The sequence below is a fragment of the Sitophilus oryzae genome, unplaced genomic scaffold (assembly GCF_002938485.1).
Source record: "Sitophilus oryzae breed Bouriz unplaced genomic scaffold, Soryzae_2.0 scaffold_1870_pilon_pilon, whole genome shotgun sequence".
Classification (NCBI taxonomy): Eukaryota; Metazoa; Arthropoda; class Insecta; order Coleoptera; family Curculionidae; genus Sitophilus; species Sitophilus oryzae.
The window spans coordinates 567,871-594,287 of NW_022146580.1; the positions used below are offsets into that span (position 1 = coordinate 567,871).

Sequence of the window (26,417 nt, forward strand, 5' to 3'; positions counted from 1 at the left end):
TTTAAATTGTTATAAAATTCTGCATCTCTCATAGCAAATATTATTTTCATATTAATTGATGCTTACAGCTAGAATTTTTTTGCATTACAGCCGGTGCCGTTCAAAGCCTATCTTATTTAAAGTGGGCGAATTTTTATATACTCCATATCTCGAAGAGGAATCGAGCAAAATATCAAGTGTGTTATGTTTTTGGAAAGGTAATTTTAAATTCTTTTCAATAAATTAAAAATATACAGGGTGTCCCATATAAAAAAATCAAATTTTCTGTTGATAATTCTTAAATTATTAATTTTAAAAAAATATACTTAAACCATTAAATTCTACGTAAAAAGGTGCTTTGGAAATGTTTTCATAAAAATACAAAATTTTCCATAGCAAAAAAGTTACAGCGATTTGTTAAAAATGCATATTTTTGAAAAACACCCCGTAACTCCGAAACGGTATCAGATATCGATATGCGGTTTTCACCATCATGTTTTTGAAAAAATTGAGCTCCAAACACCGATATTAGTTTTTGTCTATCTCCTAGAGGAAAGGGTGTTTCCATTTAAAAGCGTCGAATTTGACCCACCCTGTACGTTGTATCGCCTTGGTGAGCTGACGAGGTACTCTTGTCGATCTTCGGTAAGCTGCGTTTTGTAGTGAGATCTCCACTTTTCGTGAAACAATAATGTGCAAAAAATCTCTGACATAGATATTATAGTTCTCTAGTAACTTCTAATGTACACTCACCCTGTATAATATGAACAATATTAAACTCTTTTCTTAATATTTTTATTCTCGATGTGAATACTATTATAGAATTACACACTGCCCCAAAATTGCTTGAATATAAATTGATATAATGGTAGCTTCCCTGCGGCAAAAACTTATTAGACCGTTCGAAGTTTCATTAAAAATTCGATCCAGCCGCCAGTAATGGGAGATTTGATTAAAAAGGCATTAGGGGAGACATAATATCCCGGTCCTCGGACCCTCCATAGAATAATGGACATTGCAGGCAAAAACCCTGATTAAATATACTGGTTTAATTAAGTTTGTGTAAAAAGAACACTGTTGATCTTTTTTATTCTTTGACTTTGAATTTATTATTAATTTGATACCTTCTTAAAATTTAGATACAATAAATAGCATATGATGTTGCTAGATCTTTCAACGAAAAGGCAGATAGAAAGGTAAAAAAATGTTTTATTAATATCATTCATCGGTCCACAATCTGTATTAGAAACTCTGTTTTAATTTTACAATTAGTTTATTATATACAATTACTACCTGATTACAATTACTTAATGAGGTAATACCAAAAAGCCTCAAACTTTCTGTACAGTGTGAGTCAACGATAGAGTAAAGTCCATTATCTCATTTGTTTCGAGGTTTACAAAAAAATCTTATATATAAAAGTTATAGGGACGGTTAAGATACACATTTTGAAATTATTATAGAGGATGCGCAAATATAACTTACGTTTTTTAAATGCAACACCGTATTTTTTGTTTTATTTTTAGATTCTGCGTAGAATTCTATAACTTTTTCATGAATATTGTTATATACCTAAAATTAATAGTTTTTGTAATATTTGAATTTGTTTAAACAAATGTTAGATTTTGGTGTGGTAAAAAATTTTAAGGTTAGTAATGCCATTGTTTCTGAAGTTGGACAACTAAAATTTGGTAGGAAAATTTAATAGAGATACAGAACAAGGCGTATGTAAAGATATTTCAGTTTGTAAAATCGCTTATTTCTGGGGCTTACACAACCGGGTCTCACAATGCAAATTCACCTCAAATATCCATTTAGTTGGTCATTGGCAAGCACTCTCTCATTGTACATGAAAATAACAAAACAAACATTTACTGATCTGGATAAAATTGATAGTTAAATAGTAAAACTCACCCGGGGGTACTCCGCCCCCTAGCCACTGACATCACTGACATTCTATTTAATATTGAAACAGAATATATTAGGTTACTGATTATTTGTTGTTAAATTGCGGAACTACATGGGAATATTTTAGTGTAAATGTAGTAAACCTTATTAACATTCAATGCGTTCAAACACCCGTCTTGTAGATGTCGCCGCTTATACCCATTTTATTAAATAAATCTGGTATGCGGATAAAAAATATCTTCGATTTAAGTAAATTTAATTCTACATTTATTCTTAACTTTTGCAAATAACGGCGGCAGCCTGTGGTTTAAAATTTTACCATACATCTAACTTGGTGCTAGGTAAGATTTATCCATAATATTTAAGATCAGCAAATCATTTATATAATTTTTTAGCCATTATAGCAAAGAGTTACAAAAGAGAGAGAGAGAAATACACGAGGAACTTAAACTATCGCCTTTTACTTCATCAAACCGACCCTCAAAATTTCCCCCTGTTACAATATATCACATTCCATATCTTCCATCTAAATCAAATATTATTCGGATCTATTGATCTATTATCTATTGGTTAATAATCTTCAACAACTAGCTAGTGTCACCTGAAATAGTATAGGGGCTTCCCCCGGACGCAAATGTGCCGCTAAACAGATTCGCATCCCAATCGAATAGGCTAATTGAGGTACCTCACTATCCCAACGCCGAATCGTGTCAATCGAGAAGACAAGGGAGACCTCAAACTCTCAAGACCAACCTCGAAGACAAGACGTCACAAGAGGTTTTCTTCTCATAATCAAACAACCCGTTGCCTTACAGTACATGCAACGTTTATAGTCAAAAGACTCGCAACCCCCAAATGTCAGCTCTATGACAAAACACAACACAACAGCCGGCCGGCCCGTCTACTACCGACTTGCCGCTGCGCGCCGGCAAGCTAAGCCTCCTCTTACATCACAATTTTACCTGATCACAAATATTTACATCGCTTCCCAATGAATCATACTATTTTCTCTAATCGACTTTCAAATAGAGGGTTTGGTTCCTAGTTAAATAAATAGAGAGTTTCCAAAGGCATGCATATTCTTTATTAGAATAGTGAATAAATAAAAGCATTATTATAACAAACTAATTTTCCAAGTTTTACAAGTTAAATGCTACAGGGTGTTCAAAATGTATTTATGAATTTCAACTAAGTACTTAAAATTAAGAAATTTCAAATTTTTTAAATGGTACACTCTATATTTTATATATTATTGTTATCATTGTGTGTATTCTGTCTAGGGTTTGGAGTTTGTTTTTCGTTTAATGTTTTGTCAGTAAAAGACTGTGGATAGTCGTTTTTATTAATGTTTTTTATGTGGTTTTGTATCTTTGTTTAGCGAATTATTGTCTGAATATTGACTTAGCACAGAAACTTTTTATAACGCATTTATTACACTTATACTGTGGTTTGATGCAAAATTTAAATACCCGTTTTAGTTCAGTCATTGGGGATCAAAAAAGGGGCCTGCTTAGAAAAAAGTCTGGAAGTTTTGAAACTTTGCAGTGATCCCTAACTAAATTCCATAAAATGCACATTTCCAGACTTGCCTCCGGCGCCGCCATCTTACCAAGATGGCGCTCAAAATCAGTATTTTGTAAATATCTCGAAAACTATGCGTTTTTCGCAAAAATTTGAAGAGAGTAAAATTAAAGAGACTAAAATTTCCTATAAAAAAGCTTATATGAAAATTTTCGCTAAAGTCAACCATTTAGGCACAAAATCCCTGGATTTTTTACAATTTTGCTTAAAGTATGATATACATAATATAGTCGATTTTCCGAAATCATTTTTTTATTCTCTTTAATTTTGCTCTCCTCAAATTTTCGCGAAAAACGCATAGTTTTCGAGATATTCACAAAATACCGATTTTGGGCGCCATCTTGGCAAGATGGCGGCGCCGGCGGCAAGTCTGGGAATGTGCATTTTATGGATTTTAGTTAGGGACCCCAAAACCTATAAACCTGCAAAGTTACAAGACTACCGGACTTTTTTCCAAGCAAAAATCCCCAATGACTGAACTATTTGTAATTGTTGGTTTTCTATAAACATCCAAAAATGGTTTATTTTGAAACTTTTATACTAAATCATCAAGAAATAGCAAACAATTATCTTTTTCTACTTCTAAAGTAAATTTTATGGTTGTTTCGCGAGAATTTATATAATTTAAAAATCTGTCTTTTTCCGTTGTTTTTGTTTTTATGTTGCCATATTGCAAAAATGTCATTGGTACCCGTAGGATTAACACAGCGGTGTTTACAAAAAAACAATTTTATTTTGTATATTTTCTTTCAGTGCAAGTGGCGTTAAACCCTAATAAGACTTTTTTGAAGAAATTAATTTTATATCTATCCCCAACACCTTTTTTTTTAAACTTCCTCCTCTCCACCAAAAAAACCGTTAACAAAAAAAAAGCAAACCTTAATTAAATTATCAGTTGATATTTAAGACCCTGCAGGATCATCTCGACCTCTCCATTTTTTTTCTTCTGGCAAACACTCCAGAGATCTCTCCTCTTCTTTTTTCGAGGAGATTTATATCCCGCGATAGGGACTTTGTTTACATTGTTCCCTTTGAATAAATTTGCCCTCTGTTGCCTCTTCTCATCCCGTTTTTTTAATCGGTTCGAGATTTTTCTTGATACCCTTCCTCGGGGGTAAGAAGACAGATATAAGACCTCTCGACTCTGAGATTATCTTAATTCTTTATTGTACGACTTGCCTTTATTTGTCAGGCTGTTTTTCTTTTTGAGGTGTTTAATTCTTAAAGCGTCAAGGTTTTATTAGTATTATTTTTGTGATTATTAAGTATTTGAAAATCAGGGCCCGTATTCTGTAACTTCTTACGCTCAGCGTACATGACGTTAATTTTCGCTGAGCGCGCACTTAATTAACGATTTCGGTATTCTCGTGTGACGCGCTTAGCGTTTTTACTGATTGCGCTGAGCGCTTTGAAAACGGTTGCCTTAAAGGATCGTTTTGCTTGTCGAACTGTCAGTGAAAATCGAAAAAATTGTAATTTTATGCGTTATCTTGCTCTTTAGTGAAAATTACTACTTCTTCTATAAATTCCTCAATAAATAATTGATAATTTACGACTTGGCAGCTATAAATATTATTCAAAACATCGAAAATGCTGAGAAGAGTCTTCAACACTTCCCTCGTATAATAAGAATAATGACATATCCATAGAAAAATGGGTTGACATAACTCAACAATAGGTTATGAAATTCAGGTAACATTGACATTTTTCATTGTTACATCCGTGAGTTATCAACTTTTGACTATTTAGAAATTGTGATGTTGCCAATATGTGCTCAACGCGTATCCAGAACACGATTCGCATGGCAACGAGAATACCAAGATCGACTGTCTTGCGTTTCGCTGATCGAATACTTGCGCTCACCGCTTTGAAAGCGTAACGTTTTTATGTCAAAGTTACAGAATACGGGCCCAGTTTCGACAAAACTTTTATTGAACTTTAGAAAAACAAGTAAACATGGAGTATGAATAAAGAAAATTAGTGTATAATTAAGTGTAATAACCACTATATTAAACTGATATGAAAAATCCAAAACAGTGCATTTAGTAAACAGTTACCAATAGTAGATTAAATTGACTATTCTTCTAAGGTTACACAAGGATATTTAGTTTCAATCATTGTCTTATATTATTAATTACAATATAGTATATTTCCAAAACCGTTTCCAAAACTTAAAATCGTAAAACTGCAGAGCAATACGCAGTGACTAACTGGTTATATACCTCACAAGGTGGTCAAGCGATCTCTTGAAACAAGAGGGGTGAACAATACGATAATCCGCTGGTTTTGGGAAATGCTCTCAACACGAACAGCAGAAGCTGAGATAGGTACCAAAACTGTGGTTGTTAAAACAACGCAAGGAACTCCACAAGGTGGAGTGACCTCCCCCCTACTGTGGAGCTTGGTAGTGGATGAACTACTGGAAGAATTAACTCTAGCGGGAATACACTGCATAGGGTATGCAGATGACATAGTCATGATTGCACGGGGGAAACATGAAGGCACCCTGTGTGATATTATCCAAAGAGGACTCCGCATCACTGAGAGATGGTGCAGGACCGTCGGGCTGAGTATCAACTCAGATAAAACCGCGGTAGTGCCATTCACCAGAAAGCGAAGTTTGAAAACTTGAAAAGAATCCATCTAGATGGAAAGGAAATACTGCCATCACAGGAAGTGAAATATCTAGGAATAACACTGGATAGTAAACTTCTCTGGAACAGGCATATTAAGAACATTACCAGCAAAGCCACAAAGGCTCTCATGATATGCAGAAGACTGGCGGGAAATAGGTGGGGCTGCGCCCCAAAAATTTTGCGCTTGATGTATACCATGATAGTAAGACCCATGATTACATATGGAGCAGTTGCTTGGTATACAAACCTAGAGCAACGTACAGCAAGGCAAAACCTGTGTAAAGTACAGAGACTGGCATGTATCTGTATCACAGGTGCCATGAGAACCTGTCCAACAGCAGCAATGGAGGTCATTTTAGACCTAACACCACTGCACATTGTCGTCGGTAGTTATGCCAATGCGACAATGATTAGAATGGTTACTGACGGAAACAGTACTGGGAGAATTTTTAGGTCAGGGCTTGGAACACCCTCAAAAGAAAATTCCACTTCTCCAACTCCCAGTGAATGACATACCAAGAATTTACAACTTTGAGAAACACCTCACTGTAGTATTGAGTAATAAAAAGGATTGGAAGGAAGAAACGCTTACTCAGCATATAAAAGACCATACCATAACGTGGTATACTGATGCTTCCAAAACCAAAGCAGGGACAGGGATAGGAGTATTTGGGCCGAAAACCAAATACTCCGAACCAATCCAGTATCCTTCAGGCAGAAATTTACGCTATCGAAAGATGTGTACAATTTATTTTAGATAGGAACTATCGAAAACAGGAAATTGCCATCCTATCCGATAGTCATGCAGCACTAAACGCGCTCAACTCAGTAACCATCAATTCGAAGTTGGTCAAAGAATGCCTAGAGAAGCTCAACAAGTTGGGCAAAGAAAATAAAGTCCTCCTACTCTGGGTGCCTGCTCACCAAGGGATAGAAGGCAATGAAAAAGCAAATGATCTAGCTAGGAAAGGAGCGAACACTCCACTAACTGGACCAGAACCGTTCTGTTTTCCAAGCGGAAACCAGCTGAAAGCGGAACTGAAGAATCTGGAAGACTCCAACCGCAACTTTGAATGGGTGTCCTCCAACGGTCTAAGACACTCGAAAAGTTCCTCAGAACCTACGACCGAGAAAAATCAAAGGTTTTCCTTGATTTAAGTAAAAACAATCTTCGGATTGTCACGGGGTTCCTAACAGGACACTGTCTCCTCCACGAACACCTCAGTAGGCTGAAGCTGAGAAACAACGGCGAATGCAGATTCTGTGGGGAATATGGGGAAACACCAGAACACCTCATCACTGAGTGCGCCGAGACGACGACCATTCGTGCCATGAACTTTGGTACGACTGATGTCAAGGATGGAGAGCTGGCCATATGGAGCCGTCTCAGATACTGGCTTTTGTTAAAGCCTTGAGACTGTATGATGAGTTATAACTGGTTATAGCTCAAGAAAGGGGAACACACAATAGATCTTTAAGGTCGCGGTGACTAACTCCCCTCCTAAACATTCTACATTCTACAACTGTTCTGGTCTTTAAAAAAAAGGCCTTTGCCTCGGGTACAGATACCGTCTCGTTTTAGAAGTCAACCAGTAGTTTTCAGGCGCTTTTAAGAATCGAAACTAGGTCGAGGCAAACCGAAATGGGTCAAGACAACTAGAAATAAACCGAAATGCGACAACTTTAGGCGACAAAACGCGACCTTGACCTGCTTCGAACAATTCTCCGCATAGTGTAGAGCGTTGTTCAAGACTTTTAGAATAATTATATAATAAATTTTTCTAGGTATACTAAATTTGGGTAGGCAACAAGTTTTTAGTTGCATCTATTTGCCCCCCACCCGCAAAATTTACATAATATCCTAACTCAGTTTGTAAATATATGTTATCTCTATGTTAAAAATATAGCTCAAGAATATTTAGGACAAAACTAAAGCAAAAATAGTAGCATTCAACTTAATGACATAATGTACAAGTATAAGTTCTTTTTATCTCCTCAGATACTAATTTTTAAGTACTTTGATAAATAAAATAGATAATGGTACCATGGAGTACATCATAGGAATTTATTTTATTTTATTTATTTACGCAAACTTAAAAATCTGGCAAAATATAGCCCTATAGTATTAATTTCTGGCTGCAGAAATGGGCAATGAAATTAAAGCCGAAAGACGGAACGGTATAAACCGATGTTCATTAAAGGGTTCTGGCGCTTCGACGGACTGGGGGGTTGCTCCTCATCGGACTGGGGGTGAATTGGGGGGAGAGTAAGGCAAGACGAGGCCTGCTCGAGACAACACAGGAAACCCAGGGCACGTACGGGACTGCGAATCCGGTCTCTCTCGGCCCCATCGCGGAATATTGGGGAATAATGGGGGGAAACACCGAAGGAAGAAGGGGCTGTTTGGCTCTCTCTGCCGACTGATAATTTTTAATGGAATTCGCGGATTTGCGGCATCGGGTTTCTGTTTAATTTCGGCATTAATAGGCTTTTTCGTATTATTTTATTCGTCTTGTAATTATTTCGTTTGAATTAATCGATGATGACTGAGTTTTAATTTGTTTTGAACTCTCAGCGAAAATCTTGTGTATTTTACCAATGAAACAGATTTTTGCCTTCCCTTCTGATCATTTTACATAAACCTTAAAAATATTATTAAATTTGTTTTGATAGTTTCAGATATACAGGGTTGGGCAATACTGCGTCGGGCATCTGTAGCTCCTAGAATAAAACACTTGAGAATTTTGTTTAAGCCCAAACCTAAAAAGTATGTATGTATTTCAGGAAAATATCTTAACTTTTATAGGGTGGCTCAAAAAAGTGTGAGTGGATGGGGATGACTTTTTTAAAATAGAACACCCTGTATATTATTGAATTTTTGGCTTTCTTTCGGATCACTATACATAGTCCTTAGATATGTAAAAAAAATATTAAAAATACAAGAACTGTCGTGAAATCAAAATTATATTAAGTGTTTACTTTAGATAGTTTGGTACATACCTTGTTATAAATATCGTAATCTTAAATTATACAGAGTGTTAAAAATTCTACGCCAAACTTTCTAAAATATAAAATAATTTTTCTTTGTTTCTTTATAAATGGAGCACCCTGTATATTATCGCATTTTTGGCTTCCTTTTACATTGCATGTTATAGGGACGGTTAAGATAAACATTTTAAAATTATTGTAGGGTATACAGGATGCTTCAAAAAAGTGCGGCGAATGTAACATATGTTTTTTTAAAGGCAACAACCTATTTTTATTTTATTTTTAGAGTCTGCGTAAAATTTCATAACTTTTTTATATGTATAATGTTATATACCTAAAATTAATAGTTTCTGTAATATTTAAATTTGTTTAAACAAATATTAGATTGCAGATTGGTAAAAAATTGTAAGTGATGCCATTGTCTCTGAAGTTGGACAACTAAAATTAGGTAGGAGAATTTTATAGAGATATAGAAAAAGACCTATGTAAAGATATATTAGTTAGATGCTACAGGGTGTTCAAAATATATTTAGGAATTTCAACTACCAAAAATTAAAAAGTTTTTTAAATGGTACACCTTGTATACCTATTATCATTTTTTCTGATAGATTACAAAACTCTTCAATTTTTATTAAGTAGGTATATCATAGACCTATTTTTAATAGTTTGGTTTGGTTTACTGAATGTCAAAGAAAATTCCTATATGAGTAGTCGTGAACAATTAGGTAATCTAGAGTTACCTTAATCTGTGGGTATTCGCCCTGAGGGAAAGTGTCATCTTTCATAATATAGAAATACACCAAGAAATTCACGACTGCGATTTTAGTTTCTCTAAAATGAGTAAAGACAATTAATTTTAACTAATAATACCAATAATAATTGTAATTAATTATTAAACTACTTTTTAAAGGTAAGTAATAAATATTTTTGTTTTGTCATGGCAACTAAGATGTTATAGTGTAATTGTATTAAAAATATGGGTAAAAATAGGTATAAATCGCAAATTATCTATTGGTATTAATGGTATAATTGGTATTAATCGCAAATCGCGCATATGTATATGACATACTTAATAAAAGTTGAAGGGTTTTGTAAAATCTATTAGAAAAAATGATAATGTATAGGGTGTACTTTTTAAAGATTTTGAGATTTTTTTTTAATTATAAATAGTTGAAATTCATTAATATATTTTAAACACTCTGTATCATTTAACTAAAATATCTTTACATATATCTTTTTTTTATCTCCATAAAACTCTCCTACCAAATTTTAGTACTCCAACTTCAGAAACAATGGCATCACTAACAATTTTTTACACTGCAATTTGATATTTCTTTAAACAAATTTAAATATTACAAAAACTATTAATTATTTCTAAATATAAAATAAAAAATAGGGTGTTGCTTTTAAAAAAAACATATGTTATATTCGCCACATTTTTTTGAAGCACCTTGTATATAATGTATATGTAAATGTGTATCTTAACTTTCCCTATAATTTTTATATTTAACAATTTTTGTAAACCTCGAAAAAAAACCTCGTTTCTGAGAGCTTATGATCAAGAAAAATCACAGATCTTCCTGGGTCTGAGTAAGAACAATCTTCGGATTGTCACGGGGTTTTTAACAGGACACTGTCTCCTCAATGAACACCTCAGTAGATTGAAACTAAGAAGAAACAGCGAATGCAGATTCTGTGGGGAAGATGGGGAAACACCAGTACACCTCATCACTGAGTGCGCCGAGACGACAACCATTCGTGCCATGAATTTTGGTACGACTGATATTGGAGATGGAGAACTACCCTCTATAAAATCGTCCCAGATACTGGCTTTTGTCAAAGCCCTGGGACTGTATGATGAGTTATGATTCAAGAAAGGGGGACACAATGGATCTGTAAGGTCGAAGTGATTAACCCCCCTCCCACTCATTCTAAATTCTAAAAAAATTCTAAAACCTCGAAAAAAATGAGATAGTGGACTTTACTCTATCGTTGACTCACCCTGTACATTACTGTAGTTTTGGCTAAATTAATTTTGAGGCCTTTAACAAAGAATTAAAAATAGATGGAAAATATCTTATCCATCACACATTCGCTGATGACATAGTCCTTATAGCCATTATAGTCCTGAAGAACTACAAAAACAGAAATTACCAAACTAAATACAGCCAGCGATAAAGTAGCTCTCAAAATGATTTTTTTTACAATAAACATCAAGATTTCAATACGTCTGTTACAGTCGAACGCCTCACAATACAACAACACCCGATTTTCTATCGCTTCACCCTTCGTAGAGGACCACCACCCTTATCACCAATTCTGTATGTATTTCCCGAGCTGGCGACTTCCATTTACGTTCCAGAAACTTTCCATTATCGTCCGGGCAGCGTAATTAGTCGCCGGGCCCGAACAGAAACCTGCTCGGAATCTGAGGACGACGTCGCAGAGACGTCGAGACGCCAATATCTCGTTACGCGTCGCGTCGCCTGCATATCGGACGCCCGATTCAATTCACGAACTTTATTACAAAAGCCCGGTCGCACACGTTCGGGCGCCTTCACACAATCAAACTAACCGTTTGGTCGGTTTGAAATAGATTTACACCTGTGTGGAGTTGTAAAGGACAAAAAGTTTGAGGACCGACGGAATAAAGGTATATCGGTGGTGCTCAAACTTTTAAATATACACTACTGGCAAAGGAATATTAGCAATAGGAGGTTTTCAATGCGATAAAAAAAGATGGTAAGGCTGCAAAATACACTGCAGTGCAACAGAGACGGATAAAGTGTCTTTTCCCTACCATCGTATAGGGGAAGTGATCATAGAAGTGATACGACGAGAGAGCCGAAAAAATAGAAACAGGACGGACAGTGTTGCCATTCAATTAAATCGAAATTATGTTGGCTTGTCAAAATCCTAAATCTTCTAATCCCATTATCTTGCCTACTTAATGAAATATTAATTAAAGTACGAAACAATTTTAAGAATGTTTTCTCTAGGCACATAACTTCTTTCTAAAACGAAAAGTAACATGCAAAACTTTGATATCATTTCTAAAATAGCAAGTGCAATTCTATGAAATGGCAATACTGTACGATCTTCCTAGCAGTCGCCCCGACACAGTCGGTCGGCGGCGGCGCTTCACAAAGCCGCGGCTGTGACAAAGGAATTAGGCCGAAAAAAACTTTATAAGGAGTAGACGAACAGGGTTGCCGGGTTTGTTAGATTATAATTCCATACGAGAACAAAATTCTCGGTAGATCTTCAACAAAAATTAAAAGTACAGAAACGAAATAAAATATAATATTTAAGTCCAAAATTAGCATTCCTATGTGTCGTAATAATAGATCACTCAAATAAAATACAAATATAATAAATATAACAAGAATTAGAAATAGCTAGGTATATTATTTAATATTAAAAAAAATATTGAATTAAATAATATTAATATATTAATAAAAACATATAAAACTATAACAAGTAGGGATAGCAGTCACAAATTAGTGTAGCAGTCACTTTTTACCTTTGTACAAATTTTGATCAGTGATATCTAAAATTAATTTCATTTCAATGGGAAAGCTGTAGCAACTCTCAACTCTTTTTTCATATAATATATTTTTTTGACGGGAAAATCACTAAAATATTTGTCCGAATTTAGGTTGTTTCTTAACTTAAATTTTGTTTTTTGTTTACATTTTTTGGGGAAAATATGGGTTCAACTTTAGTAGATGAATGAAATAAAATCTTTTCAAAAGATATCAACTTCTTCGGGCATGTCGCCAATACCGCGCCTAATAAGGAGTAATAAGGAGTAATAAGGATTTTTAGGAATATCTCTGTAACTCTGCAACTAGACAGAACGATGACCTGTATGTGTGTTATTACTAAATAAAATTTAATGAAACAATAATAAAGTCAAATTATACAGATTCCAACACGGCAGTCGCTTAATTTTTAGTCAAATAAGTCAGCTTTTTATAAGTGCTTCTATTGTAAAAACTAAAGACGCAGTTGAATATATCGTTAGATTTTTCTTTAAATCGGTAGATCGGTAGCTTACAGACGAAACCGGTAGACCTGGCAACTCTGTGATGAACTGACGGGAGTCAGAATAGCGAGGTGCGGAGGCGCGGGAAGGGAAATAAAATAATGGCGATAAATAAAGGGCAGGGAGATGGGTATCATGAGTGGATGGGAGGTGGCGGAATTTCCAAAATTTGTTATCTTATTGGAGTTTGTCTAAGTAGACAGTCGTAGTGGAAGTGGAAACGGGGAAGTTGTTGTCCATCTCTGTTTAAGCATAGACTTTTTATAGGCGTTTCATTCCAATGCATGTAATTCCTATGCCTAGAGATCCATTGCCGGGCCTGTATAAAAAATATATGTCCCTTTGTGGCGGATTTATTTCTTCAAAAAAGTCCTATAATGGCTACTTCGCCACTCGCACTGTAAGAAAATCTACAAAATAAAACAGTTGTTTATCTTTCCGTCGTCGGAAGCAAAACAAATACGAAGAACAAAGAAAAACTATTTAAAATGTCTAAATGCAACTATTCGAGAACACTTTACTTTTTTAAAACAGATACGTCTACAAAAACCGTTGACGTTCTGTTAAAATGACATTATATCCAGTTAAACTTCAAAATTAACAATTATTACTGCCTGATAACAATTACTTAATAAGGTAAAACCAAAAAGCTTCAAACTTTGTGTATGATTATTTTTAATTTGTTTCTATTTTTACGTATGTTGTTTATTTATGTTATGTTCTTTAAAATCATCTACAGATGCATGAGTAATACGTTTATTTTTATTAGATTGTATTAAAAAGTCTCTTTTATTTTTTTTTAAAGGCTGTCGCCTCTTTCATTAAAATTTTTGCATTGTTAAAATCTACTGGGTGTTCTGTGTCCCATGAATGCGCTGACAAATCCTTTTCTTAAATAATCTTTATGTCCTTTAATTCGAACCTTTAAGGGTCTAGACGTTTCACCAATATAAAGCGTCAGCGATGGCTATAAAATGAAGATCGCTGTCATTTTATATGTAAAATCATATAGGGAATGCCATCGATCGTCTTTTTCAAGCCGTTTTTTTCGATTATACGGTATTTTGTATATTACATTTTTTGTTTGTTGTTCAGTATTTATTAAATAGTATCGTTATTTGCTAACAGACTGGAATAAAAATGTTATCTTTTACTACACTACAGGCAATCAGCGGATAAAACATTATAAATATAGCTAAGTACAAAAAAAAATATTTAAAAAAATTATGTACTATATTTTGCAAGTTCTATATTACACAGTATAATATATGATCTTGATGTTCCTAACAAATTGGTAATAAGACTAGTCTTTTGCAATAATTCGTTCAGATTTTTGTGCTGTACTGTCTCTTTTTTTAAGAACCACTGACCCATTTCTTGATTCATTTTTCTTCCTTGTAAATTTAACATACTACCTTTGTTGCCATATTATCAAGATATTAGGTTTTTTAACTAAATAATAAAAAATAATCCAAATTTTCATAAAAAAGTCGCAAAAAAAACTTACAGGCGTGTTTCTGGTGTCGATATTATATATTTAAGACGATTTCTGCTAGTCGACTATTCGGGAACTAATCGCTATTTTCTAATGCCTAATGGGTAACGGTGCGGCTTTTACGCGGGCGTCGTTTTAATTAAATCCGTTTGTGACAGTCGGCGTCGCGGCGGCGGCGTCGGCGGCGCTCCCAGACGTACGACGGCAAATTTCCGCGGTTTTCCACCCCCGAAATTGCCGTCTTTCCTCGCCAATTCACCTCAGCCGTTTAGTTCCGTTATTATTGTTACCTGGTTTCCCGTCTAGTTCCTTTGTCGAGTCGTTTAATCTGTGGCATCAGCGTATTTTCAAGCACAATTCGAGAATTTTTCGTTTTTGTGCATATCTTTTTTTATTATTATCTTTTTTCATTTTTATATATATTTATTCTTCTACTAGCGTGTACCCGCGACTTCGTTCGGGTCGGAACTTATGTAAAAATATGAGCTCTTGTTCATTTTGGTTAAATCTTTGAAACATTTTTGCAATAAAACAATTTGAATTTTGTTTTAGAGCAATAATTAAATTTTAACATTGTGACATTGATGGATGTTCCAGATCAAATGAAAATGACAATCACAAAAAAGAATATTATGCAGTAATTTACGTAATGACGTCACTAATTTCTTTCATTTGGTTGGCAAGTGATTGGGAGAGTTCGACAATATATGACGTATAAATCTGACGTTGACCGATGGTTGAATATTCTATACACTAATTCTTATTTATAGATCTTTTTTCAGATTTTCATCTCAGTTTCTTAGAATGTATACAGAAATCAAAACGTGTTTTAATATCATCATTATTATTATTGATTATAATTATTATTAATTACAAAATCAATACTTTGATCCAGTCAATCAACTCACCAGACTCTATAGACATCAATTAAAAAAAACAATTTTTTACCCTCAATATTTTTAAGTTTCTCCCCCTAAATAAAAAATGCTCGTCTTCGACACTCTTCTCCGCTCTATTGCCCCTTCGCGGTTCATGAATTAGCCAAAGAAAACCAAACCGAGCCTCTGCGATGCTTGCAGCATCTACCCTTACCCCTTACCCGTCATTTTTTACCCTGAAACACCCCCAAAAATAATTAATTACGTTCGATCGGGCCGGGCGCCCGCCAATTTTTCAATAAGGAGCTGTCAGATCGGCGGAAGACTAACGAACTAGAACCCCAGCATTCCCCTGGAGCAGTACGCCTCTGTTTGAAGGGCTTCGGATGGTAGTATTAAGGTTAGAGCCGTTTTGGAATTTTCTGTCTGTCATCTGATTGCTCGTTTTGTTTGGTTTGGCTATATATAATATTTGTTTTTTTAATTACCAGAATTATTTTATACTTTACTATCAGAATATCAACAAAAATAAAATAAAAAAGTCTTTGACCTGATCCGGATTCGAACTCTGACTCTTGGGTTCGTGGTGGGAAAGTCTACGCACTGCGCTATGGAGACATGTTCGATTTACATTCAATACTAGAATTTATAGGACTAAATTAATAAAAAATATAGGATCTTCTTCCGATGCGCAGTAGTAAACGCAACGTTTACCGGCAGCCAGATGGGCCGCATGCTGTTCCAGAGAGCATAGTAAAAGATATATCAAAGAGCCAGACGTCTTAAAATACTTTCTCGAAAACGTTGCTAGGTCTTAGACTATTAGATGACGTACATCTCTTTTAACTACAATAATTGAGATGCAAGTATGTCATTAAAAAATTAAAGATATTTTCAAACTAAGTGAGAAGAAAAAACATCTCATCTTACTATATTCGGAATTGAAATTAAATATACCTATACCTAAAAAAATATTAACAAAGAAAGATCTTGGGTTGTTCAACGTATCAGATAAGAGGGTTTTCCTTTTCGGCAGTACAATATAGTATGTCTTCTGTAATCTATTTTGAATTGAAACTTCTTTACGCGGGTTGGGTGTAAAAATTTAAGGCCGTGACACACAAGCTAGCGTCAGGAAAAGTGTTAAAATGGCACAGTTGCCACAACTACCACATTCGGAGTAGATCTACCCCTCTGTAAGACAATTTAACTCGCTCTGGGTAACGATCTGTGCCCTACGCGGCTAAGAAAATCACAATAATAAACTTGATACTGTCCCTGTAGAATTGTAGAATGTTTAGGAGGGGAGTTAATCACCGCGACCTTATAGATCTATTGTGTGTTCCCCTTTCCTGAGTTACAACGAATTATAACTCATCATACAGTCTCAGGGCTTTAACAAAAGCCAGTATCTGAGACGGCTCTACAGAGGCCAGCTCTCCATCCTCGACATCAGACGTACCAAAGTTCATGGCACGAAATGCGAATCATGGCATGTTCTGGCGTTTCCCTATTTTCCCCAAAAAATCTGCATTTGCCGGTATTTCTCAGCTTCAGCCTACTGAGGTGTTTATTGAGGAGTCAGTGTCCTGTTATAAACCCCGTGAAAATCCGAAGATTGTTTTTACTTAAATCAAGTAAAACCTTTGATTTTTCTCGGTCGTAAGTTCGGAGGAACTTTTTCGAGTGTCTTAGACCGTTGGAGGACACCCATTCCAAGTTACGGATGGAGTCTTCCAGATTCTTCCGTTCCGCTTTCAGTTGGTTCCCGTTTTGAAAACAGAACGGTGCTGGTCCAGTTAGTGGAGTGGTCCCTCCTTTCCTAGCTAGATCATTTGCTTTTTCATTGTCTTCTATCCCTTGGTGAGCAGGCACCCAGAGTAGGAGGACTTTATTTTCTTTGCCTAATTTGTTGAGCTTCTCTAGGCATTCTTTGACCAACTTCGAATTGATGGTTACTGAGTTGATCGCGTTAAGTGCTGCTTGGCTATCGGATAGGATGGCAATTTCCTGTTTTCGATAGTTCCTATCTAAGATAAATTATACGCATCTTTCGATAGCATAAATTTCTGCCTGAAGGATACTGGGTAGGTGCCCATTGGTTCAGAGTATTTAGTTTTCGGCCAAATACTCCTATCCCTGTCTCTGCTTTGGTTTTGGAAGCATCAGTATACCACGTGATGGTATGGTCTTTTATATGCTGAGTAAGCGTTTCTTTCTTCCAATCCTTTTTATTACTCAATACTACAGTGAGGTGTTTCTCAAAGTTATAAATTCTTGGTATGTCATCCACTGGGAGTTGAAGAAGTGGAATTTTCTTTTTGAGGGTGTTCCAAGCCCCTGACCTGAAAATTCTCCCAGTAGTGTTTCCGTCAATGACCATTATAATCATTGTCGCATTGGCATAACTACCGACGACAATGTGCAGTGGTGTTAGGTCTAGAATGACCTCCATTGCTGCTGTTGGACATGTTCTCATGGCACCTGTGTACTGTACCTGAGTACAAATAACCTCTGGTTGTGTGTAGGAAGTAAATTTTCATGCATATTTTCATCGGTAGGTTTGTAGCTTCTGAATAACGGCCTAGGTAAAGCATCTAGCTCATTTTCTAGCTCAGGAGATCCCTGCAGTGGAAAAATCACCAGGTTCCTGCAGTAGGAAAATCACCAGGTCCCTGCAGTGGAACAATCACCAGATCACTGCAGCGGCAAAATCACCAGGTCCCTGCAGCGGCAAAATCACCAGGTCCCTGCAGTGGAAATATCACCAGGTCCCTGCAGTGTCATTGGAAATTCATTGGAGGACACTGTTATTTTTATTTCAAACCAATAATCAACTAGAATATTTGTATAATTTAATAAAATTACTGTAAATCACTATAAATAATGAATAACGAACAAAATAACAATAAACCACATACTACATAGTAGTATTTTAGTTTATTGTCCCCAGCTGCCAGGGCTATCCGGTCGGATGATAGAATTAAATATTTACGGTCGATTTGAACTAAACTAGGCACGTGGATAGAGGTCCCTGAATGGAGTCAGTACCCGAATCAGTACCGGAATGAAGCAAGAAGAAGTGTGCACACACAATTTTTTATTTATATTTCCTAACATCGTTAAATTTTTATCTAAGTTTCCAGTTCCTTCAATAATAAATCACACGCCTCTTCTACCCATTTTCTCTCCGCAAATTCTAATGAAAATTCCTCTCGAACTTCATTAACTGAAAAGTCATCTTCGCCCCAGCCCCTTGCCGCATGCCGCATGAATAGCCACTCGCACTGGGAAAAAATCGAGTGCCTGTGCATTTGACACCCTTTGAAATCGGATTTTCTTCCGGGAAAGCGGGAAAGTGTGAGCGAACAGACAAAAAGAAAAGCGGGAAAGACACTGGGCGCGTGAAAGTCTCAGCCACGCCGATCAAAAGAAAAACCGTACGGCTTTTTCTTGTCTTCTCCGTTGTGGAATTTCTTTCCCTTAAACGCGTTTCCTCGGTTCATCAACAGGTATTAGATTAGGGGTAGGGGAGGGTTGTTTGAACGTGATTGAAGGCAGATTTTTTTAAGAATGTGGCTTTTGTTTTATTTGCCTTTTATTTTATATAGTTGTGAGAAAATATTTATTTTTGCAATATAACAGAAAATAAAATTCAAGCACCTTTAATTTTTTTTTATTTTTTAAAATTCGAAAAGTTTCAATTCTTAAATTTTATGTTTTCAATTTTTTTTTCAAGTTTTGAATTTCTCAACTTTTGAATTTTCTAATTTTTCATTTTTAATTCTTGTATTTCACGAGTTTTGAATATTAATTTTTATTGAATTTTTCAATTTTTGAATTTTTGACTTCTTTAGAGAGACGATTAAATAAGGTGCCCCATTGCTTTAATATTTTATCAATAAAATTGCTCTATTCGACAATTTTGGAATTTTGTATTTTTTCATTTATCAACTTTTGAATTATTCAATGTTTTCAAGTTTTGAAATTTTCAGTTTTTGAATTCCTCTGTCCATGTTCATTTCAAATTTATGTTATGATTATCAGGGAGATTGCCCTATTCGATATATATTTTAAATTTTAATTTTTTTTAAAATCTTGAATTTTTCAATTAAAGTTTTTGAATTTCTCATTTTGGATTTTTTCTGTTTTTGAAGTATTCAATTTTTGAATTTATAATTTTTCTCTAATTATATATATTTTATGTTGTTACTATCATTATTGTCATTCTCCAAACGTCTTGAATTCAAAGAAACACCACAATTTTGTCTTTTATTTTTTCAATTTTTGAATTTTTCAGGTCTTGAATTAGAACTAAAAATTTAAATAAAAAACTAGAGATTACATATTATACTTTACTGGCAAAACTTATCATAGTTATCTAACTATACTATACTTAACCGTCTCTATGCATCTCAAATTTATGTAGTTCTTGCGGTGCAAAAGCACCCCATCAAAACCGTAATTTCGGATTAAGATTAAAGCTTAATCTAGCAGACTATATATTCGATAGTTGCTCCTAATGCAGCAACCAACCGTCGCTTTCTTACTGGCAATCGAATAATCCTTTATAAATTACTGGCTGGCTCTAATTATAGGCGCTCTATTGGAACGGAGAGAGTGGGAATCATCCATCTCAATTAGAAACGGATGCGATTGCGGCTAGACCTTTGCGATGATGTAAAGAAAATAAATTGCTGCTAAATATACCGCTGGAGTATCGAGGAGGGTGAATGAGGTTAGAGGAAAGTCAATAAAATTGTTTAGTTTAATGAAATTTTCGGGTGTTTTATGGAGTTCACATAGGAAATCATTTCAGGAAAATCATGAATTCACATAGGAAATTGACAGAAAATCCCATGTAAATTTTAAAAATGATGAATAAATTTTTCCTATTTTATTTTACAAAACTTGTTCGTGTGCATTTTTAAGCAGAGTTACAGTTTGAAAAGCATTTACCAACCGTTCACCTGCTTTATGTGCAATGCGAATTTTCTGTTTAAAGCTTGTCAGGCCAAGGAAACCACCCCATGATACAAAGAAAACAAGGTATGATATTGCGCAGGTTGGTCACTACGTCACAGGTGATAAGAGGCGCTATTGGTCAGCACGCTCCGCGCGCCAATTCATCGTTGTCGAGAAAAAAATAAATATACTTATTAAGAGCCCGCCTTAATTCGTTTTCTAACGATTTTTTATTTTTTAGATTAATTAGGAAACACCCTGTATATGCATATCACAGGCAACCAAATAAACTAGTAACCTCTAAAAATTATTTTTCCTACCACTAGCGACATACCGTGTTTTTAGTGTGTACTAAATTAATTTATCAAAATTTCACCATATAAGTTTCCAGGCAATGCATCAAGACGACTTTAGTAGTCTACCTCGACCTGGCAAGCTCCAAACAGAAAATGCACGTCAAGTACATTACAGTACTTGTCCATAGCGAGCACTAGATGTTAACGCCATCTAGCGGCATTCGTGCAACTAAATCGGCAACGGAAACGGCGCGCTAAGAAAGTTTCCAGCTAGTATATAAACATTAAAGACTAGAAAAAATAGAGAAAATTTTAACAGATGTTAGTAAAAACTCTTTTTTAGTTCAAAACATCCTAAAAAGAATTAATGGTTGGAAGCTTGTTAATACGTCAAAGGTGAAAGGTCCCTATTTTAGCGACGGCCGATCTGTAGCCGCAGAGCGGACGTGCGAAGTGTTTGCCAAATAGAGCAATCTCACTGATATATTGACGTAGAGGGTAGGCCAGTACAAAGCGGACCGCTGCTGACCGGTCGCTCTAGCATCGCTCTGTCTCTTTCTCCGAGCTCTGTTTTCCGTCAGTGGACAAACAACGTCGTTTGTGCCGAGTTTGGGCCCTTTGAATTTCGAAAAGATGGAAGGACAAAGGTCGAGGAGGTTTGTAATTAAGAAATTGTTGTGTTTGTTTGGATTTAAGGCGCTGGGGAACTTTATAGAATGAAAGTAGTGATAAAGAATAAGTAAAAATATCTTAATATATCTTAGGTTGGGGGGAAAGAAGCGAAAAGTTGAGAAACAAAATAAAGCAATTGAAAAATTCAAAGCCTGAAAATTTTGAAATTTATTATTTCCACCCTCTTTATTATTTTTTATCCATCTTTTTAATTTTTGATTTTTTTAATAGATTAATTCTCAAATTTTGAATTTTTCAAATTTTTATTTTTTGATTTATTCAACTTTTTTACTTTGAATTTTTCAATTTTTGAAATTTTTTATTAATTTCGAGGAACGATTAAATAAAGTGTGCCCCTACACGTCAATATAAATTTATCAGTAGAATTGCCCTAATCGGCAATTTTTTTTGTTAGAAATAAGTGGAAAGTTTAGAAATAAAATAAAGAAATTGAAAAATTCGGTAAAAAAATAGTAAAAACCTGAAATCTTCGAAATTTAAAATGAAATAAAACTAAAATTTGGTCGAGAAAAAGTCGATATGGTTGTGTTTCTTTAAATTTGAGAGGCTGCGGATGTTATAGAATGACAGTAGTAAAAATATATATTATTATAGAAAATTGATAAATTCAGAAAAGAGTAAAAATTCAAAAATTAAAAATTCAATGATACTGAAAAATTCAAAATTGAAAGATTCAAAAATACTGAAAAATTTAAAATTGAAAGATTCAAAAATACTGAAAAATTCAAAAATGAAAAATTCAAAAATTAAAAAAGTCGAATAGGTCATTTCCACTGATAATAGTGACATAGTGGAGTCCAATGCAAAGCTGACTCTTCACAGGTCACTCTAATATGTCTGTTTTTCTCTGAGCTCTGTTTTCTGTCCTTCGACAAACAACTTCGCTTGTTCTGAGTTTGGGCTTCAAAAATGTTTACTAAAAAATTGTTGCGTGTTTTTGAATTTAGGGCGATGCAGCGTGGATTTTTTTAACAATGATAATAGTGATAATTTAACAACATTAGAAAACGACAAGAAATTGAATGAAAAGGGATTCAAAAAATGAAAAATTCAAAAATATTACCAGATATTAGGTAAAGTGGTCTTTGGTGCTAAAGCTTTCTGTGTATCAATATCATTCAATTCTTCTTTTTGTTTCTTTTCTATGTAAAAACGAAACCGGACAAATTACCGGAAGGAAGGAAGCGGATGTTTCCTCCATCTCCTCGACGGCTGTGGGAATCCTTTTTATTCCCTTTTCCATCCAGAAACAAACAACGGCCGATAGAAGCCTCACCGGTAGCTAGCGCGTTCCCTCTGGTTTTCGGTCTTGTTTTTAATCTTGTTTTTGTTGTTTTTTCCGACATCGGGCGTTGAAAAGGAGGATCCGGTGACTGGAACGATCGGCCGTCGATTTAGCTCGTTGTTGCGTGATGTTTTAGGGTTTTTGCTTTGTTTTTTGTGTAGTCGAAGGTGAGGAAGTGAAAATGGTTTTAATTCGTTAAGCTATTGATGTTTTGTTATTTATTTTTCTTTGTATTGGGTTTAGTAAAACGTTGGTTGTTGGAATAAAAGGAATGTAGCGGTAGATGTAGCTGTACATAATAATCCTTCTATAAAAATCTCTGGTTGTGTGATCTTTATATTCCTCCATATTAATCCCTGGGACCTATATCTGCTTGTGCAGGTACTTGATATGTTGTAAGTGGTAGGATCTTTACTGCAGTCTGTGTAACTTTTAGGATCTTTACTGCAGTATTGCAGGTTGATCTCGTTCAGGAAACACTTTACAGCTATATGAGCTGTTAAGGAACCTGTTATAATCGGCATTTTATTCCTGCTGAGTATTAGCAGATCCTTTGTAGTTTTAAAACTATAGGTTAAACTAGTAGAGTTATACATTTGGGTATTCCCAGGACTCGGCCTTGGACTAAGATAGGATTCCGCAATGATCCTTGCTTGCTAGTTAGTCAGATTTTTCGTTGCCTTGGATGTCTCTAACTTAGTAATATACCGCTGGCAAATAAAATGGAAGGGAACATTGTTTTTTTCCGATGTGTATATGAATCTACTTGCAAAAATGTGTTATCTAAGTGAAAATCAAAATTACTAAACATCAAAAATGATGCTTAATTTTTACTGCTGACATCTCAAATACTAATAATTTCTATAATAATTTATCATTTCCTTATAAAACCGTATAAAAAAAGAGATTTTCAAAATGCCACACAAAAAAGGTTGGTATAAAAAAATTGGTGGTGGATACATATGACACAAATAAGTGATAAGACGCAGTGAAACAAAAAATAATTTTGGTTAAAATATTTCCTATAGTTATTTTTAACGGCTAAATAGTTATTCTAATATTTTTTGCATAACTTTAAGAAATATGAGACGCAGTTTCTTATATATTTTTATTATCTCTCTACAGTATTCTTCTAAATATGTCACTAATAAATAAGTATCTAGAAATTTATATACAATATATTAAGTTGTTTATTATAGTTTAGTTATACAGGGTGAGTTTTAAGTAAGTGCAATTACTTTTAGGGTTAGTATATTTCGACCCCTGAAAACACGTCTATGATGTTTTTTTGCAAATAAAAATGGAAAATTTGACATTTTTTGAAGAAAATGTTGGAATATTCTTTAATTTTCAGTTAAAAAACATAATATCTTTATAATATGGCAACATAGATAGTAGAATAAGTTTACAAAAAATAAAACCCAAAAAGATCCAGTGGTTTCCAAAATTTAAGCAAAATTTTTTTTTAATTTTCGAAATAAAATATCTCGGTTATATTAGACTTAAATTTGAAAAACGGTAAAGAGAAAATACGTTTATATGTTTCTTTTGTCAAGATCTACCAGCCCCGAAAATATTTGCACTTATTTAAGATTCGTCCTGTACAAAAAACTCAAAACCACATATATAATAACGAATACTGATGTTTCTTTTCAGATACAACAAACAAAGGGGAGTCTTCCCAACTGGGAAGAGCAATGCAGAGAGTAAGTGTACATAATTTTTTTATCAAATTTAATCTTTAGTAATCCCAAAACCCAAAATATTGCTTCAAAATTACTTTTGGTGGCATCAAATCGTGAATCTAATTTATTGAAATAGTGAAAACTAATATTCTCGAGTACTAAAATTTATTACACATTAATAGACAAAAATTACACTCATAAATTTTAGTAGACTCGATTTTATTATCAAATAAGATTCTTTAAATAAAAAAAATATAAATTTTATTCTAAGTTTCTGCACCCCCAAAGTATTACATCACGCACTGCCACTGTCTGAATTTGACACTAAAGCATCTCAACTTTTCTTGTTTTCCAAAATAGATAAAAAGCCATAAATTCTAAGCACCATTCCGGACAATATTATCTAATTGCTCGACCATAACCGATAAGGTTATCGCCCTAGAAAACTTTATTATACCCCCGAGAGTCTTGGGGGCATCGGATTTTTATATCAGATTGAAGAACACGTCCTTTAGGGCCGTAGAAACGTGCTGTTTGGAGTGTCGGACAGAGAGTGCATGAAAAAGGGACAAAAATCGAGAAAAGGGTCCAGAGTGTACTTGGATGCTCTCTAACGATCTCCTTTTCATTTGAAATAAAGTATTTTTGAGGTTGGGTCGATTAAAAAGTGATTTTTTTGAATTGGTGAGTTGTTAAGATTATAGGCTTGGTGCATTCTCCGCCGGTGCTGCCATCATCAAAGAATATCGCAAACAATTGGTATATACAAATACACTGGTTTAAATGACGAGTATACGAAAAAAAATATATAATTATTCTAGAAGTGTTAAGAAGTATAATTTGCGAAAATTCTAAAAATAAAATAAAAAAATAAATATTTTGATATCTTCAAAAGATTTAACTTGTATTATAATTTATTATTGAAGCTAATACAAATTTAAGCCACGAGTTGATTAAAAAAAAGAATATACCATTAATATTGGAAATTATATTTTATCCTCTCATAGTATATTTCTATTTAATTTTTTGATTATGTAACGAGCACTTTGTTTACTCACTTGTTTCGTCGAACTGCTTGAATCCATTTTTGCTTTCGATCAAATCGGTTTGAAAATGTTGACTCGGGAGAGTTGAGTAATCCGGTAATCTGGGGAAGTTGAATTATTGAATGTTATTGCACACATAGCAATAAGCACACGAACATGCAAAAAAAAAAAGATGAACCAGCTTGGATAACTGACAGCATAAAGGCCTTAATCAATGACAAACAAAAATTCTATCAAAGATGGCTCTCAGACCGAACAGATACTAACTGGAGTCATTACAAGCAAAATAATAGAGAGGTACGAGCCGCCATTAAGGTAGGAAAAACAGATATTTGGGAAAGAAGGTGCCAGCAAGTGGAAAGCCTAATAGGGGGCGCACGGAGTACTGAGGTATGGAGAACAATCCGACAAATGAAAACCAATCAAACTGACAAGCTCTTGAATAGAATGGATATAGAAAAATGGCGCAACTACTATGCAGAATTACTGACAGAAAACCGACCAGAATTCCGAGCAGTAGAAGATGAGAACAACCTTGCAGGCACTTTAATGATAAGCAAAAGAGAAGTACATCAAAGTTTCAAAAGAATGAAAAATGGACGGTCACCAGGTCCTGGTAATATTGTAGCCGAATTGTTAAAGTGTGGAACCCAAAGACTACGCTGGCGTCTGGCAGAGCTATTTAACCAATGCTGCCTGCAAAGTAAACTACCCCGAGAATGGCGAGTGGCTCACATAGTGTCCATCTTTAAAAAGGGAAATCGTAACGACCCCACTTGTTATAGAGGCCTAAGCATTAACAGTTCGGTCAACAGACTTTTTGGAAAGGTGTTACAGGGTAGGCTCAGGGACAGTATTGGTGACAAAATCTCGGAAGACCAAAGCGGATTCACACCGGGGAAATCTTGCACAAATAACCTTTTTGTCCTGCAGC

At 34.7% G+C, this 26,417-nt stretch overlaps 1 protein-coding gene across 1 annotated transcript in view; it reads left to right on the forward strand.

The window, feature by feature from the left end:
- LOC115883376 (myelin transcription factor 1-like protein) overlaps positions 1 to 26,417 on the forward strand; it is a 361,128-nt gene that overhangs the window by 190,546 nt on the left and 144,165 nt on the right. Inside the window, exon 3 of the mRNA XM_030901741.1 lies at positions 24,409 to 24,458. Coding sequence (XP_030757601.1) covers positions 24,409 to 24,458 — 50 coding nt within the window. The remainder of the gene's footprint in view (positions 1 to 24,408; positions 24,459 to 26,417) is intronic.